The sequence below is a fragment of the Haliotis cracherodii genome, unplaced genomic scaffold (assembly GCF_022045235.1).
Source record: "Haliotis cracherodii isolate W230 unplaced genomic scaffold, xgHalCrac1.p SCAF_16, whole genome shotgun sequence".
NCBI lineage: Eukaryota > Metazoa > Mollusca > Gastropoda > Lepetellida > Haliotidae > Haliotis > Haliotis cracherodii.
The window spans coordinates 11,571,648-11,587,565 of NW_027266271.1; the positions used below are offsets into that span (position 1 = coordinate 11,571,648).

The 15,918-nt window shown below is 40.2% G+C and overlaps 1 protein-coding gene across 2 annotated transcripts in view; it reads right to left on the minus strand.

Annotated features, from left to right (window-relative positions):
• Positions 1–1,225: 1,225 nt before the first annotated feature.
• LOC139463386 (CTD small phosphatase-like protein) overlaps positions 1,226–15,918 on the minus strand; it is a 47,635-nt gene continuing 32,942 nt past the window's right edge. For both annotated transcript variants that reach the window (XM_071244646.1, XM_071244645.1), the window contains exons 2-8: positions 14,787–14,938; positions 11,815–11,916; positions 9,944–10,000; positions 9,126–9,218; positions 6,156–6,254; positions 5,201–5,287; positions 1,226–2,808 (exon numbers count right to left, since the gene is read on the minus strand). In XM_071244646.1, coding sequence (XP_071100747.1) covers positions 2,662–2,808; positions 5,201–5,287; positions 6,156–6,254; positions 9,126–9,218; positions 9,944–10,000; positions 11,815–11,916; positions 14,787–14,938 — 737 coding nt within the window. In that variant the 3' untranslated portion in view covers positions 1,226–2,661. The remainder of the gene's footprint in view (positions 2,809–5,200; positions 5,288–6,155; positions 6,255–9,125; positions 9,219–9,943; positions 10,001–11,814; positions 11,917–14,786; positions 14,939–15,918) is intronic.

Sequence of the window (15,918 nt, forward strand, 5' to 3'; positions counted from 1 at the left end):
CATGATTACGTGTAACAAACATTATTCATCATCAACATCATCATCTTTTAGATAAAGTATTAAAATTACTGCTTTCATCATCTAGTGACATTTGTGAGGCAAGCACGACCTACCATCTTGCAGTGAACTTCGTTTGGGTCTATAGCGAATAACAAAACGTGAATAACAGTATCTACTACTCAAAGGTAATAATGTTGGTGCAAACGAAATCGTTAATAAAACTTATGGTTCATAAGCACCAAGGATAGAATACTATAATACATTCAAATTTGAAAGCCATCGTGGGATAAATTCATTCCCAACATAAAACCAAACACGAATGTCCCACCAAAAGCCATGGGAGAAATCTGGTGATCTGTCAACTTGAGTGAAGTTATATTGTTTAAGTACATTGAGGCTCATCAAAGAAATATATGTTAAGATAAATGATCACATGTGATAGCTGAGAAATGTTTCTGATGAATGTTTAGCTACTGACAAGCCGCAGCTATGACCTTCTGGCTTCAACAACACCCAGCAGCGTTCTACCATCCCGAGAGCATCGTGGCAGCAGTCTGGTTGTCCAGAGTCAAGTCAAAATCATGAAGGGCCACACTTTTTCTCCCACAACTAGGTTACTTTATTTGCCTGGAAAACACCTATGAAGTGTACACCCAAGGATGCAGTATTCTGATGTAAGTTTTTGGAAAGTGTGCTAACTGATACATTCCTAACAGTGTAAGTTCCAGGATAGGGGCGTGACCACATCATTTAGGGTGTTGTCTTATGTTTGTTGGACAATATATCAATGGCTTCACAAACATGGTTCATTGCAGTACCAATACCATTCCTACTACATAATAAGAAATCAACAGTAAGAATTAAAACCCACGGCATAACATATCTGTAGATGACTTCTATATAGGCGCATATACAAACTCTAACTCAACATGCTTGTGTAGACAATTGATCAAACTTTAAAGATAGCTGCCATTTTCATTTTGATGGCAATGCCCACAACAAAAATGAAAACATACCATTAAAGTTAATCAAATTCAGTTGATACTGAAAATGCACATTCTCAATATATTCAGGGATAGAATTGCACCCCGACAGTTCATTAGTAAAATTAGACACAGCATACAGAAATCAGTTACATAGTTATAATTTATTTCTATCAGATATATTTCCGAAGAAGTTAATATCCCAGCCTGTTAGGGAAGTATAAATGTCTATGATTCTCTTGACAAGTAAGAAATAACAAAAATAGCCTGTGATTCTTTCAAACACGCAAATCAATGTTGTTGATCTGTCCATGTTTACTACATGTAAAACAATGTTTTTCATTCAATATTCATAAACATGTAAAAATGTTCTCATATCCATGTTTACTAACACGTAAAACTATGTTGTTTTTCTGCTTATAAACAATAGTTATTTTTCGCCTACTTTTTACCACTATATTTGATAATGTTGTTTTCGTGTTTGTTGTGGATGCAGCCATCAGTTCAGTGAGCAAGGCAATATATAGAGAGAGTGGGCATGCACACAGAATAGAATGAGAACACCTTGAACATCGTGTCACATGTTGCCTAGAAACCCTGCCATAAACATTTCACGACATATATGCATGACCAGTGTCAATTTCACTAAAACAAATCATGAAGATCATTCGGTTCAAGTTGGTTAAAACTTTACATATTAAAAGTCTTTCATTGCACATGAATGATGGCTCAGAGGCCAAATTGAATAAAGCCTCTTTTTTTTGGTTTGTTTCGTTTTAACTTTTAAACAATTTTTGCCATTTTTTCTTCAATTCAGAACAGTGTTCTGAGATTTTTCTCTTGAATATCATCTCACATGATTTGAACTTGTAGCGCTATAATTAACTGTAAGCTAGAAATTAAAATAGTTGTGCACCTTGCGTTAATGGTTGAATCTGAACATGAACATTTGGCATCAAACACATGGTTGAATAGTCCAGGTACAATACATCAGCCAATGAAAACATGACCATCAGCATTAGCCAATGATATTCCTTGTAACAACAGCCAACCATGTTTTCCTTGTCTTCCTCCAGATTACCGAAATTATCCTGCAAGCTGCCACCACCAAAGTTGTCTCCCTTGGTCTGTACACCATTCTTCACCTCTGTAGTTTATCTCATGGTGTTTCCCGGATGTTTTTTTTTCCCCGGGCCAGCTCAGACGTGATGCGAGCAACTTAATCCCTGTCATTGTGGATAATCTGATCATCCTTCGACAGAACAGGTGATTCAAGGTTGCCATATAACTGCTGCAGGGTGAATCGCTGTCACTAATAGTGTCTCTTTTTTTCACTCCCTCTGGACAAACTCCTCCTCAACCTAAGATTCGATTGTCACAGGCCACTCTTGGTTTAACTAACCTCTTTATTCACCAACCAAACACTGGTTTATGAGTCATGTGATACATCACAACCAATGAGTGCGAGGCAGAAAATTTGAGCATGTCGCCATTTTTTGTTTTTTTCTTGTTTTTTTTCTAAGCAGAGTAGATAAGTATGTGTAAATTTTCAAGTGTCCAATTTCACATTTGCTCTTGGGCGCTCCTGATCATTCACACACTTTTCATTCACTGATTTATAATAAAAACTTGCATAAACGAGTTTTGTTAAGTTATTGTGTTGCCGGGCGGCAGTTCGCTATGAGGGCGGGGTGGATGCAGGAGAGTTTGTGTTGTTTTTGAGCACTGTGTATACACTGTCCTCTCGTGACAAGTTCTCAAAGAAGGGCAGAAGGTCCAGCAGCTCAGTGTCAGACATGTCATCAAACCACGAGGCAACGGGCACCTGCAGACAACAAATCACAATGTCACCTGCAGGATATTACAATATCATCTGTGAGACAAAAACAGCAGTTTTACTTGCAGGGAAAAAAAGTAATATCATCTGTGGGGAGTAAATAGCAATATCATCTGCTGGGAATAATTAGAGGTTATTATAAGGTAGTTTTCATGTCACACCCCAAATCAACCCTCAACCAAAATACTGGCCCTCGGGCTGTTATGGAAGTCTCATATGACATGAAAACTGCCAAATAATAACCTTTTCATCATTAACCATAACATCAAATTGTAAAATGTATCAATTTGCAAGTGAATGCAATACATTTTCACATTGTTTGGAAGATATTGTAATAGGAATGCAAGATAAGCAGACGATGCACTAAGGGACATAACTCCAATTTCTTACCACCAAGGCCGATATCAATCGCCAATTCAAAATGTAAATTCAAATGTTATTACATCCCCTGTGATACGGACTCCATGTTGGCTCTTTCACATAAGCAATATGCCTCATCTCATTGATAGGAATATGATAAATTGTAAATTTTACCAAAAATTTTACATTTATATACTTATCCTATCTCACACTCGGCATATCTTCCTTCTTTAAATCCTATGATGGAACGTTCTTGAACTAAGTTTCCATCTTCTAAAAAACAGTTCACTCGTATCCTATCTCACACTATGCAGGATCAACATCCAGAGGGAGAGGAACAGCGGAATTAAGAGAAATGGTCTGTGCATGAGCCGGCACAGAACTGGAATTATCAAGAGGAGGTACCACCAGTAGCCCAGAACGATTTTGGAGGGAAGGAACAATTCAAAGTTTGGCGCAGGATTGCTAGCCTGGTTTCGATGGTCCCAAGAGGTAGGTCACAGGGTGGATGTAGGGAGTGTCACAGGAAGAGGTCGTCACAGACGAGGTAGGAAGAACCCAAACCAAAAGCGGAGATGAAGATCGCAAGTGTCTCGAAGAACGGCGATTCACACGAGTGAGCGACAGAGATGAACATCTATGAGAAGGAAAGGGAAATAGAGGCTCTTCACAGCGATGGCGATGAAACCGTTCATCCTGTTCAGGAGGGTGGTAATATTCAATGCAGGAGCGTCAGTCAGGAAAGGACGAAGCATGAGGATAACCACGCCAGGTAGGAAATGATTCCAAGTGTGAGGGGTAGCTCTCCCAGCCACGTGGGTGGTCTGCAAAACCCCTGTACTGATAGGGATCCCAAGCACGCAAATCTGGTCGATGATGACAATCAAAGGATCAGGAACTATCCCATTGAAGATGTCGATCCTTGTAACTGGACTGGGAGCAACCCAAAATAGAAGAATATTTGGCTGAGTCTGTATAGGAACCATCCTCTGTCAAGTCATGTCGAACAGGAGTGGTACTGGAAGAATCGGTAGTGTTCTTGCTAGAGCGTCCATCGCTAGAAGGTTGATCCCCAAATTGGCGATCCTTTGACCGGCGATCCCGAGAGCGATCAGGCAAACCAGACCAACGATTCTGAGACAGTCAATCCCGCGGTGAGTGACCCTCAGATGAACAATTTCCTTTGAGTGCAAATTGTGAGATCGACTTTTCTTGGAACAGCGACTCTTGGAAGAAACGAGAGACTGATCCTTACTCTGACAATTTTTAGTAGAGGGTGAACACGTTCTACTAGTAGTAGTAGAAGACCTGGTTATCACCATCGATAGCAGAGTAGCTTTTGTCGAAGATGAGTGATCACTATCAACCTGAACATCGCAGGAGACCAAAGCTGACTGGTAGCAGACAGTCTAGGAGTGCTAAGAGGGTCGATCAGAGGCCTTGTTGAGGCAGGTTCGGATTAATCGACAGAAGAAACTCCATCGGCCACTGACAGATTCCAGAGGTGGTTTCACTGTTAGGGAGGAGGGGACAGCAAGCTTGGTTGTCTTCTTTGTTTTCTTAGAGAAGATGTCTTGTTCTTGTCCAAGTCCTTTGATTTCAAGCTCCAGTCAATCTCTCTTCTATGGCACTTGTGTAAATACATGTTGAAGAAATCTTCCATCACATGTTTACACTTTGAACAACGCTTTTCAACACTATACCTGCCATGGCAATCGCAACATAGTTTGTGGGTGGTGACCATGGTGATGCTGGGATGTGTTCGGGTGAACTGTCTCTTAGAAGTTGGAAACTATATTCAAGCACGTTTCCACAAAGGATTGAAAGAAGAAGGAAGAAATGTATAGTGTGAGATAGGATAAGTCTCAAAATTTGGAATATCACCTGCAATGAATAAATAAACATACCAAATGCAAGTACCTAAATGAGGCTGTGAACATTTTAGAGTTGGAAGTATTACCTGAGAACGACATTAAATATGTTAACTGGTTGTGCCCGGAGAAGGAAGTGTGTGACTTACTGCATTGTCTGGATGGAAGATGTAGGAAGCAGGAGAGTTGTCGACGATCACAACTTGGTGGAGGTCTCGACCCAACCGACTCAGATCCTAAACACAAACAAAGGTTTCAATCAGTCTGAATTAAGACATGATCAATAATAATAATCATAATAATAACCATAATCCTGAAAGAAAGCTAAGAAAACGTCCCGTGATACTTTGCATGACAGCAAGTTGATTCACCTAAAATTATCCAACCGTCAATGGATTATCTCCCTTCCACTAATGTATCAATGCTAGTGTCAACGTAAACATGGCACAACATTGCCCAAAATTTCTTAAACTGAAGACATCCATGAACATATCTTGAAAAACATAGTATCTCAACACATCTCAGACCCCATGTCGGGGAAGTGATTGTTTGTTGTCTGACACACACCCAACAACATTCAAGTTATATGACTGTGGCCTTCAAATGTCTGGACCAGACAATATAGTTTGTTTGTTTGTTTGTTTGTTTGTTTGTTTTGCACTCAGCAATAATCCAGCTATGTGACGGCGGTCTGTAAATAATCGAGCCTGGACCAGACAATCCAGTGATAAACATCATGAGCATCAATCCATGCAATTTGGATCGATGACACGAATCAACCAAGTCAGCGAACCTGACCACCAGGTCCCGTTAGTCGCCTCTTGCGACAAGCATAGTTGCCTTTTAAGGCGTTACAGTGACTCAAATATGAATAACATCCACTATATCAGGGATTGATGAGACGCAATCAACTAAGTGAGTGAGCATGACCACCATATTCATTCAGTCGACTATGACAGCCATAGCAATATCACGGCGGGGGACACCAGAAATGGGCTTCACAAATTGTACCCATATCGGGAATCGAAACCCGGGGCTTTGGCATGACGAGAAACGCTTTAACCACTAGGCTAACCGACCGCCCCTACTGAATCAACAACCTACCTTGACATAGTTTCCTCTATGAAAGACACAAGATTCCCTGAAGAGGCGTGTTTTGAACACCCCCCATTTGTCTAGGAGGTCGGCCACTGGGTCAGCATACTGAAAACATTACAAAACATAGACATGTGGTGGACATTTCCAAATTTGGTGCATCCGTGACAAAAATGATGTACGATGCAATCACTATTTTGACTTGAATCAAATAATCCCTCTTTTTTTCAGGTGAACAATTGACCTGCCCTTGCATGTGTTTGTGACAGGTTCCAGCAATGGGGCAGGATATCATCAGATGATATTAGAGCACTTAAATTTGTTCATAATTTTTCTGAACAAGGCTAACATTATCTGTGCTTTTTTAAGCATGTCAAGTTTATACAAGTTTATAGCATTTGATATAATAACTACCAAACAATCTGTCAACCCAAAATTTCGCAACTATGGAATATAATTTGAATTTCAAAAACATTCTTTGTTCCCAAGGTACTTCATTCATAATTCATAAGAAACTTCATGGTAGACATGTGGAAAGTATTGCGTGAGTGGTTGGTTTAGAGTTAGTATGGTTTTACGCCACTTTTAGCAATATTCCAGCAATATCACAACAGGGGACGACACCAGGAATAGGCTTCATACATTTTACCCATGTCGGGAATCAAACCGGGGTCTTCGGTATGACGAGCAAACGCTTTGACCACTAGGCTACCCGACCGCCCCGGTTGGTTTAGAAGCAGATACAGTGAACAGCTTCGTTCTCACCTGTACCAAGATTCGCCATCAGCCAACACAAAAAGTTCATGATACAGGGACAACACAAAGTTCATGGTACAGGGACAACACACAGTTCATCATACTGGGACAACGCACAGTTCATGACACAGAGACAACACACAGTTCATGACACAGAGACAACACACAGTTCATCATACAGGGACAACACACAGTTCATCATACTGGGACAACGCACAGTTCATGACACAGAGACAACACACAGTTCATCATACAGGGACAACACACAGTTCATCATACAGGGACAACACACAGTTCATGACACAGAGACAACACAAAGTTCATCATACAGAGACAACACACAGTTCATCATACAGGGACAACACACAGTTCATGACACAGAGACAACACACAGTTCATCATACAGGGACAACACACAGTTCATGACACAGAGACAACACACAGTTCATCACACAGAGACAACACACAGTTCATCACACAGAGACAACACACAGTTCATCATACAGGGACAACACACAGTTCATCATACAGGGACAACACACAGTTCATCATACAGAGACAACACACAGTTCATGATACAGGGACAACACACAGTTCATGACACAGAAACAACACACAGTTCATGACACAGAGACAACACACAGTTCATCATACAGGGACAACACACAGTTCATCATACAGAGACAACACACAGTTCATGACACAGAGACAACACACAGTTCATGATACAGGGACAACACACAGTTCATGACACAGAGACAACACACAGTTCATGATACAGGGACAACACACAGTTCATCATACAGAGACAACACACAGTTCATCATACAGAGACAACACACAGTTCATCATACAGGGACAACACACAGTTCATGACACAGAGACAACACACAGTTCATCATACAGAGACAACACACAGTTCATCATACAGGGACAACACACAGTTCATCATACAGGGACAACACACAGTTCATGACACAGAGACAACACACAGTTCATGATACAGGGACAACACACAGTTCATGACACAGAAACAACACACAGTTCATGACACAGAGACAACACACAGTTCATCATACAGGGACAACACACAGTTCATCATACAGAGACAACACACAGTTCATCATACAGGGACAACACACAGTTCATGACACAGAGATAACACACAGTTCATTATACAGGGACAACACACAGTTCATGACACAGAGACAACACACAGTTCATCATACAGGGACAACACACAGTTCATCATACAGGGACAACACACAGTTCATGACACAGAGACAACACACAGTTCATCATACAGGGACAACACACAGTTCATCATACAGGGACAACGCACAGTTCATGACACAGAGACAACACAAAGTTCATCATACAGGGACAACACGTTCATGACACAGAGACAACACACAGTTCATCATACAGGGACAACACACAGTTCATCATACAGAGACAACACACAGTTCATGACACAGAGACAACACACAGTTCATCATACAGGGACAACACACAGTTCATCATACAGGGACAACGCACAGTTCATCATACAGGGACAACGCACAGTTCATCATACAGGGACAACACACAGTTCATCATACAGAGACAACACACACTTCATGACACAGAGACAACACACAGTTCATGACACAGAGACAACACACAGTTCATCATACAGGGACAACGCACAGTTCATCATACAGGGACAACGCACAGTTCATGACACTGAGACAACACACAGTTCATGACACAGAGACAACACACAGTTCATGACACAGAGACAACACACAGTTCATCATACAGGGACAACACACAGTTCATGACACAGAGACAACGCACAGTTCATGACACAGAGACAACACACAGTTCATCATACAGGGACAACACACAGTTCATGACACAGAGACAACACACAGTTCATGACACAGAAACAACACACAGTTCATGACACAGAGACAACACACAGTTCATCATACAGGGACAACACACAGTTCATGACACAGAGACAACACACAGTTCATGACACAGAGACAACACACAGTTCATCATACAGGGACAACACACAGTTCATCATACAGGGACAACACACAGTTCATGACACAGAGACAACACACAGTTCATGACACAGAGACAACACACAGTTCATGACACAGAGACAACACACAGTTCATGACACAGAGACAACACACAGTTCATCATACAGGGACAACACACAGTTCTTACCTTTGCTAAACTAGCTGTGAACAGCACACACTCAAACATCTCTCCCATCTTTTGCAAGAATTCATCTACATATGGACGTTTTAGCACGTACACCTGAAACACGAAGCAGCCAGATACACACCAGTTTCTTAACAGTGTCAAAAGTAGGCACGAAAAACATGGCAGGGATACAAAGTGGCACCAGTTTGTCTCATATTAAAGCACCGAAGGACTACCAGAATTTCGGGGTTTTTTACACAGGCCAATGAATATTTCAGTTTAAATTGCATCCGTGAAAGAGTCCTTGTCATAACCTATGTTAAAGTTCCACAGAATTCCAAAGATTCAAATACCCTTTCAATAGGCCCACACTAACACACCCTAAATTTCAAATACTGCTTATGTATAAAGAATTCCCCAACACTAATATACTAGCAATTTACATATCTTAACTTCCGTAGTGATCAAACAGTTAGAACAAATTATTCACAAATAATTTCCGAAAGTCACAGCTGTTTCCATTTGTCAATGACTTATAACCTACACATTTTGAAATCTGTGCAAATATACTACTCAAAAGAAGTTACAGAACGCTTTTATGCTCTTCTAGTTAATGTGTCATGTCGGATAGGTATTGCAACACACAGCCTTCCCATTGTGGGTGTTCTTTGACTTGTTTTGAGTAGTACATGTTGTCAACACATAGCACTCTTGGAAACAATGTAGCAACAACATTTCTGGGTCCTTATTAATCAGTACCCATGTTAAGAATCAAACCCAAATCCTCAGCATGACAAGAGAACACTTGAACCACGCAGCCACATGTTGTGAATATCTACCTGGTGTATTGTGCCATCTATCTCCACAGGAACTATGAAGTCTGCATTGCTGATTGGCTGAAAAAAGGTAGAAATCATTATGTGTTCCGTCTTTTTGTTTGTTAGTTTGTTTGTTTGTTTGTTTGCTTGTTGTATAACGTCGCACTCAGCAATATTCCAGCTATATGATGGCAGACTGTAAATAATCGAGTCTGAATCTGGCAATCCAGTGATTGATATCATGAGCATTGATCAACGCACTTGGGATCGATGACACGCATCAACCAAGTCAGTGAGCCTGACCACCCGATCCCGTTAATTGCCTCTTATGACAAGCATGGGTTGCTGAAGACCTTTTCTATCCCGGATTTTCACGGGTCTGATCCATCTGTATTAGAGCAGATCATTTTACTTTATTCCCTTTGCCAGATTGCCATTGATTTAAAAGTAAATAAATTGTAAATTTTAAAACTTCTAATATTTTTTTGAAAATGAAAAGAAGAGTTTTTCAAAACTCAAATCATTTTTCATAGGACAAGCTAGCAAATAGCCACAAGGGTCACACACTTCACAACTGACGCCACACAACTAGGTGAGATGGGCGACAATGGGGCCTTGTTTACACTATGTGACAGTCAAAACAACATTGTTTAACTATTGTCAAGGGAAGTGACTCTTAGATGGGTTTCTGTTTAAAAAAAAGAACTTTTGTCTCGAATGTATTTTTTTTGACTCCCTGTGTCAAGATTATTGCATAAATAATGTAGACATCAAGTCAGGTGCAAAGCAAGACTTAAATTTACAATAACATAATTAAGTCAACATAGCAACATTACAGATTGTAATACTTCAGAGCATACCTAATCACAAAACTTGACCAAAAAAGGACGATAAAAAACTACACTCGACATCGTCCCCAAAATGTAAAACAGCATACAGTGAGGGGATTCCCCTTGGTGGGGTTAAAACGGGATCCCGCTGCACAATTTCAAGGATCAGGCCGGCACCCAGTAGCCTGGTGGTCTATTAGGGGGCTACCTGCATGTCCTGCACCTATTGTTACGGCTACAAATTCCTCCAAGCGTGGTGACAGGTAAGACAATAGGGGAGTGAGGGGCGCATGTCACATAAGACAAGTAATTAGTGAACTCTTTTCACATACACTGTACTGAGGAAAACCGTTTACATATATATCAATGAGCGAGTGAACATATCAATCATTCATATTATGAATACGTAACAACTTGTAATTTGTGTGTAAAAAGTCGTACTAAAACACGTTGTTTGAAGGGGGCGTGGCATAAATGTAAATGTCCGATTGGGATTTTAAATTTTCCGGACCCCTGTTGGGCCCTAAATGAAGTTACAGGCAAGAAACAGTATTCCACTGTGCCAAATGTGCTGGCTGATTTACAGTACATTCCCAATTCTGAGAGGGATCTAAGAGATTGCTTTTTGTCAGCTGCAAGTTGACGATTAAAACCCGACGTCAACTTACATTCAACCAGCCATCATTATCATCAAAGATATCATGAAACATAATTATATGTCTCTGAGCAGTAGGACGACGCCACAAAGCATCTCGAGGGGTGGCATCCAAATATGTACAAATTCATTCAGAATAATACTGCAATCACAATCCAGGAAGTTTGATGCCACCCAAGAAGAAAAAGTATCGAAACCTTCACTATGCCCTCAAACATGGGTATGGTGCTGACAAACCTAGAAACATAAGTGAGGCAAAGCAGGATTCAAACCCACAATTACTTCTGTGTCAAGGGACGGAACTCTGCACAGCTAAGTGTTATGTGGATGCGATAACATGTTATAACAACCAAGTGCACAGTTATTCATATCCTGTACTAATGAGCCAATGAATCAGTCCAACTTACTTTAAATGAGCTGTGCACCAGAGTTTCATCTAAGTCAATCACAACGCATTTCTTGCTCGTATCCATGTTCCGCACAGGAGGTAACAAGTACTTCTCAATAGGCTGAAACAAATACCAAATAAATATACACAAAGGCCAAACAAATACTGTTGTTTCTTAGTGGTGAAACGAAACAGCAAGGTCACGATCACGATACATGGGTCACGATCATGATACATAGGTCACGAACACGATATATAGGTCACGATCACGATACATAGGTCAACATAACGATACATAGGTCACCATCACGATACATAGGTCACGAACACGATATATAGGTCACGATCACGATACATAGGTCAACATAACGATACATAGGTCACCATCATGATACATGGGTCACGAACACGATATATAGGTCACGATCACGATACATAGGTCAACATAACGATACATGGGTCACGATCATGATACATAGGTCACGAACACGATATATAGGTCACGATCACGATACATAGGTCAACATAACGATACATAGGTCACCATCATGATACATAGGTCACGAACACGATATATAGGTCACGATCACGATACATAGGTCAACATAACGATACATAGGTCACCATCACGATACATAGGTCACAATCACGATACATAAGTCACGATCCCGATATTCATATATTTGTCAAATCAGGTGGAAACTTCTTGACTACAAATATTTCAGAGCAGGTTCCAAAAGAACAGATAGCTGTAGACACATGTTCATAGTGACTTATTTTAGTGGTGAAGTTGAAAACTAATTCCAACTCATTTTACAATATCTGACAGACAAAAACGCTGTGGTAGGGGGTCAGTAAACGAGTAGTAAGTAAAATATTTTAGCAAGTGTATCGTCTTGTATCAATACATCATACATCATATCATCACATGAAAACTTATGATGCACCGGTACAGCAATGTATCGTGTCACCCGTATTGTTTCTTATCTTTTGCTTAGCAAATCAACAAATGGCTTTCATCTTGTTATTGAGCATTGAATAAAAATGCAACACAATGAGAAAACAAGGCATGACAACACTGAACTCTTTGTGGTGAGAGTTACCCACCCCTGACACGTAACAAAATACAGGTTTACTTTGCTGAAAATGGCACTCTAACAAAACACAAATTGTGGTTGAGAGTGAGTTAGTGAGTGAGTTGGGTTTAACACCGCTTTTAACAGTATTCCAGTTATATTGCGGCGTGTCCGCTTAATGTGGGAGGAAAGACAGAAGTGATGCAGGTCTCAAACGTTTACCACTTCGGTGAAACCCACGAGCACGGGTATGGGGCTGACAAACCTAGAAACATAATCGGGGCGAACCGGGATTCGAACTCACAATCATAGTTCTTGAGCCATTGAGCATTTACTCAGAAGTTATCATTCACATTGGGTATTGATAATTTTTTCGGGAATTCAACATAAATTTATTCCCTTGGGTCCAGTCTGGTAGGTATATTTACACCAAATATTAGACGTTTTTAAAATAATTCTGTTCTGTTTCTGTTCATGTGCTGCCCCAAGTGGGTAACTTGCTGCATAAACCCACAACAGCGATATACATGGCTTATTAACAATAGGGAGGCGTTGTGCTTTTTTATGCATTATTCACAGCAGTAGAGTTCATGTATGTTTGATGAACTGCATACAATCAGAAAAAAAATATCAGCAAGGACATATAGTTACGCAAGTCGAAAAGGATACATTGGGTAATTACGTTGAGTGTTACTGAGTGTGGTTCAACTCAAAATTAGTTTAGGAATGGTGTGTTTATTTTCGTATTTTACGCAAATACTCAGCGTATCTGGAGGTCTGATTAAAGACAGTAATACACTTTCCTGCCTGAATTTTATAAGAGTAAGTGGTAGAACCTTCACAATAGCCCCTAATGAGTTTAACATAGAAAACATCTTACACTAATATGTTTGTCCAAGGTAGACAATAGAAAATGTATTCAAATGTCCTCTTCTTTCTTATCAAATTGATTGAATAATAGTAACAGGTTATCAAATCATCACATTGATTTTACATTAATATTGATTGCAATCACTGGAGCAACATCCGTCCCTTGCCATGGCAGGTATAACATGTTTAATGCAGAATAGTCAATAACCTTACAGCATCCAGCAACAGTCCACAGGACGCATCAGTGGGTGTTCTGTGGTACACTATGGCACTTGTACAAATAAAGTGGGTGAGAGAGTGAGTTGGATTCTACGCCATATTTTGCAATATTCCAGCAATATCATGGCAGGGGACACCAGAAATGGGCTTTACACATTGTACCCATTAGTGCTAGACACTGACCCACACAAATCTACTGTTCCTGTCGGATCTCTACTAGACACAATGGTGCTTAGAGTTTAGGCTTGATCCATCGCTGATTTAAAAGAAATATAAACCTAAATTACCTTGTTCCTCCCCAAAATAACACAAGACCACCGGATCACCACTTTTTTTAATTTTACTGGTCCTAAAAAATATATACTAGACTTGGAAAAGCAGACCAGTGTTAGAGTCAAGCACTGGTCTATATAGGGAATCGAACCCCGGCCTTCAGAGTGACGAGCGAACAATTTAAACCCACTTGGCTACCCCACCGCCCCTGTACCAACGAAGACAGTAGTAACAACACAAACCAGCTGTTGTCTAATATGATGTGCCCAATCATTAGGATGCGTGAATATCACGGCGGGGGACACCCGAAATGGCCTTCACACATTGTACCTATGTCGGGAATCAAACTAGGGTTTCGGCGTGACGAGCGAACGCTTTAACCACTAGACTACTGACCGCCCCCATTAGGATGAAGCAGTACAAGGGAGTTGATTCCCTGCAAATTGCCTGGTTAGTATTGATGTCACAATGCAAGGGAGTTTAAATGCTACATTGTTACATCCAGGCTGAACAGGCTATTCTACCCTGGCAGTGTTTAAACATGACTATGTACCTTAGGGTTGCCATTTTCCGGTGATTGAGGCACTTGACAGTGGTTCTGGGCATTGTTGTTGTTATTGTTGTTGTTTGTCCCGAAACAACAGAAGAATGAACTCAGTAGACCACGGCTGCTGCGTGGTTTCTTCAGCGACACCGTCGACGACCCTGCAGAAAAACGGACAAGAAAAAGACATTAACAACAAAATTTACAATAAATAATCATATCAGAAAAGCATCAGGATGAAATGACATGATACTTCTGTAAACAATCTGTATTAGAAACAATGTGGCAAATTTAGAGCTACATGCGACTGAGTCTACAACACAGCTGTCAGAGAACATAACTCACCCGATTTCACCAGATGATTATGCGAATGGCATTCCTTTGCTCTCAGCAAGGACCAACAACATAAATTTTATATGGTTCTCATTATACAAGTTGTAAAGGTACAACCAGTTGTGTGAAATATATTTACAGGATTATTCCTGCCACAATATTCATAATGGATACAGAAGAAAAGTTTCTGTCTTTCATTTATTTCACAAAAATAGGGATGGTTTAGAGTGAGTTTGTACTTAACGTCATAGCAGCAGCACTATTTTAGCCACATAGCGACTGATAAAGCAATTGATAAGACTGTCATACATACTGATAGTATCACATCAATAACAAGTAATTAAACACTCCCATAAAAGGCAGTTAATCTAAGCTTTAATTCATTATATATTTTCTCAACAGTGGAGGCTTCAGATATGTTTTCAACTACTTGTTCTTTTGGCCATCTGGCCTCCATACTGAATAAACATGTGTAAAACACTAAATATAGTTTGTGTAAGAGTTAACATTCTTATTTGGGACTGAAACAAAATTTACTCACAATTTGGTTCATCACACCCATACTACTATTCGCCTCGTATCTGTACCCACTAAGGCATCTTTTGATATATATCTTCCAGTGAATATTTGTCTTCAGTTAGGTATCTGAATTTGATCAACTGTGTGTAGTTGTAAATACGTTATGCCATTTTTTATTTTGTTAACTGCATGTAATTGAATATATTTTCAATGTAATCTTCGGAATGACATCTGGAGGAAATAAAGAATATCTCTCTCTCCCTCTCTCTCTCTCTCTCTGTGTTTGTGT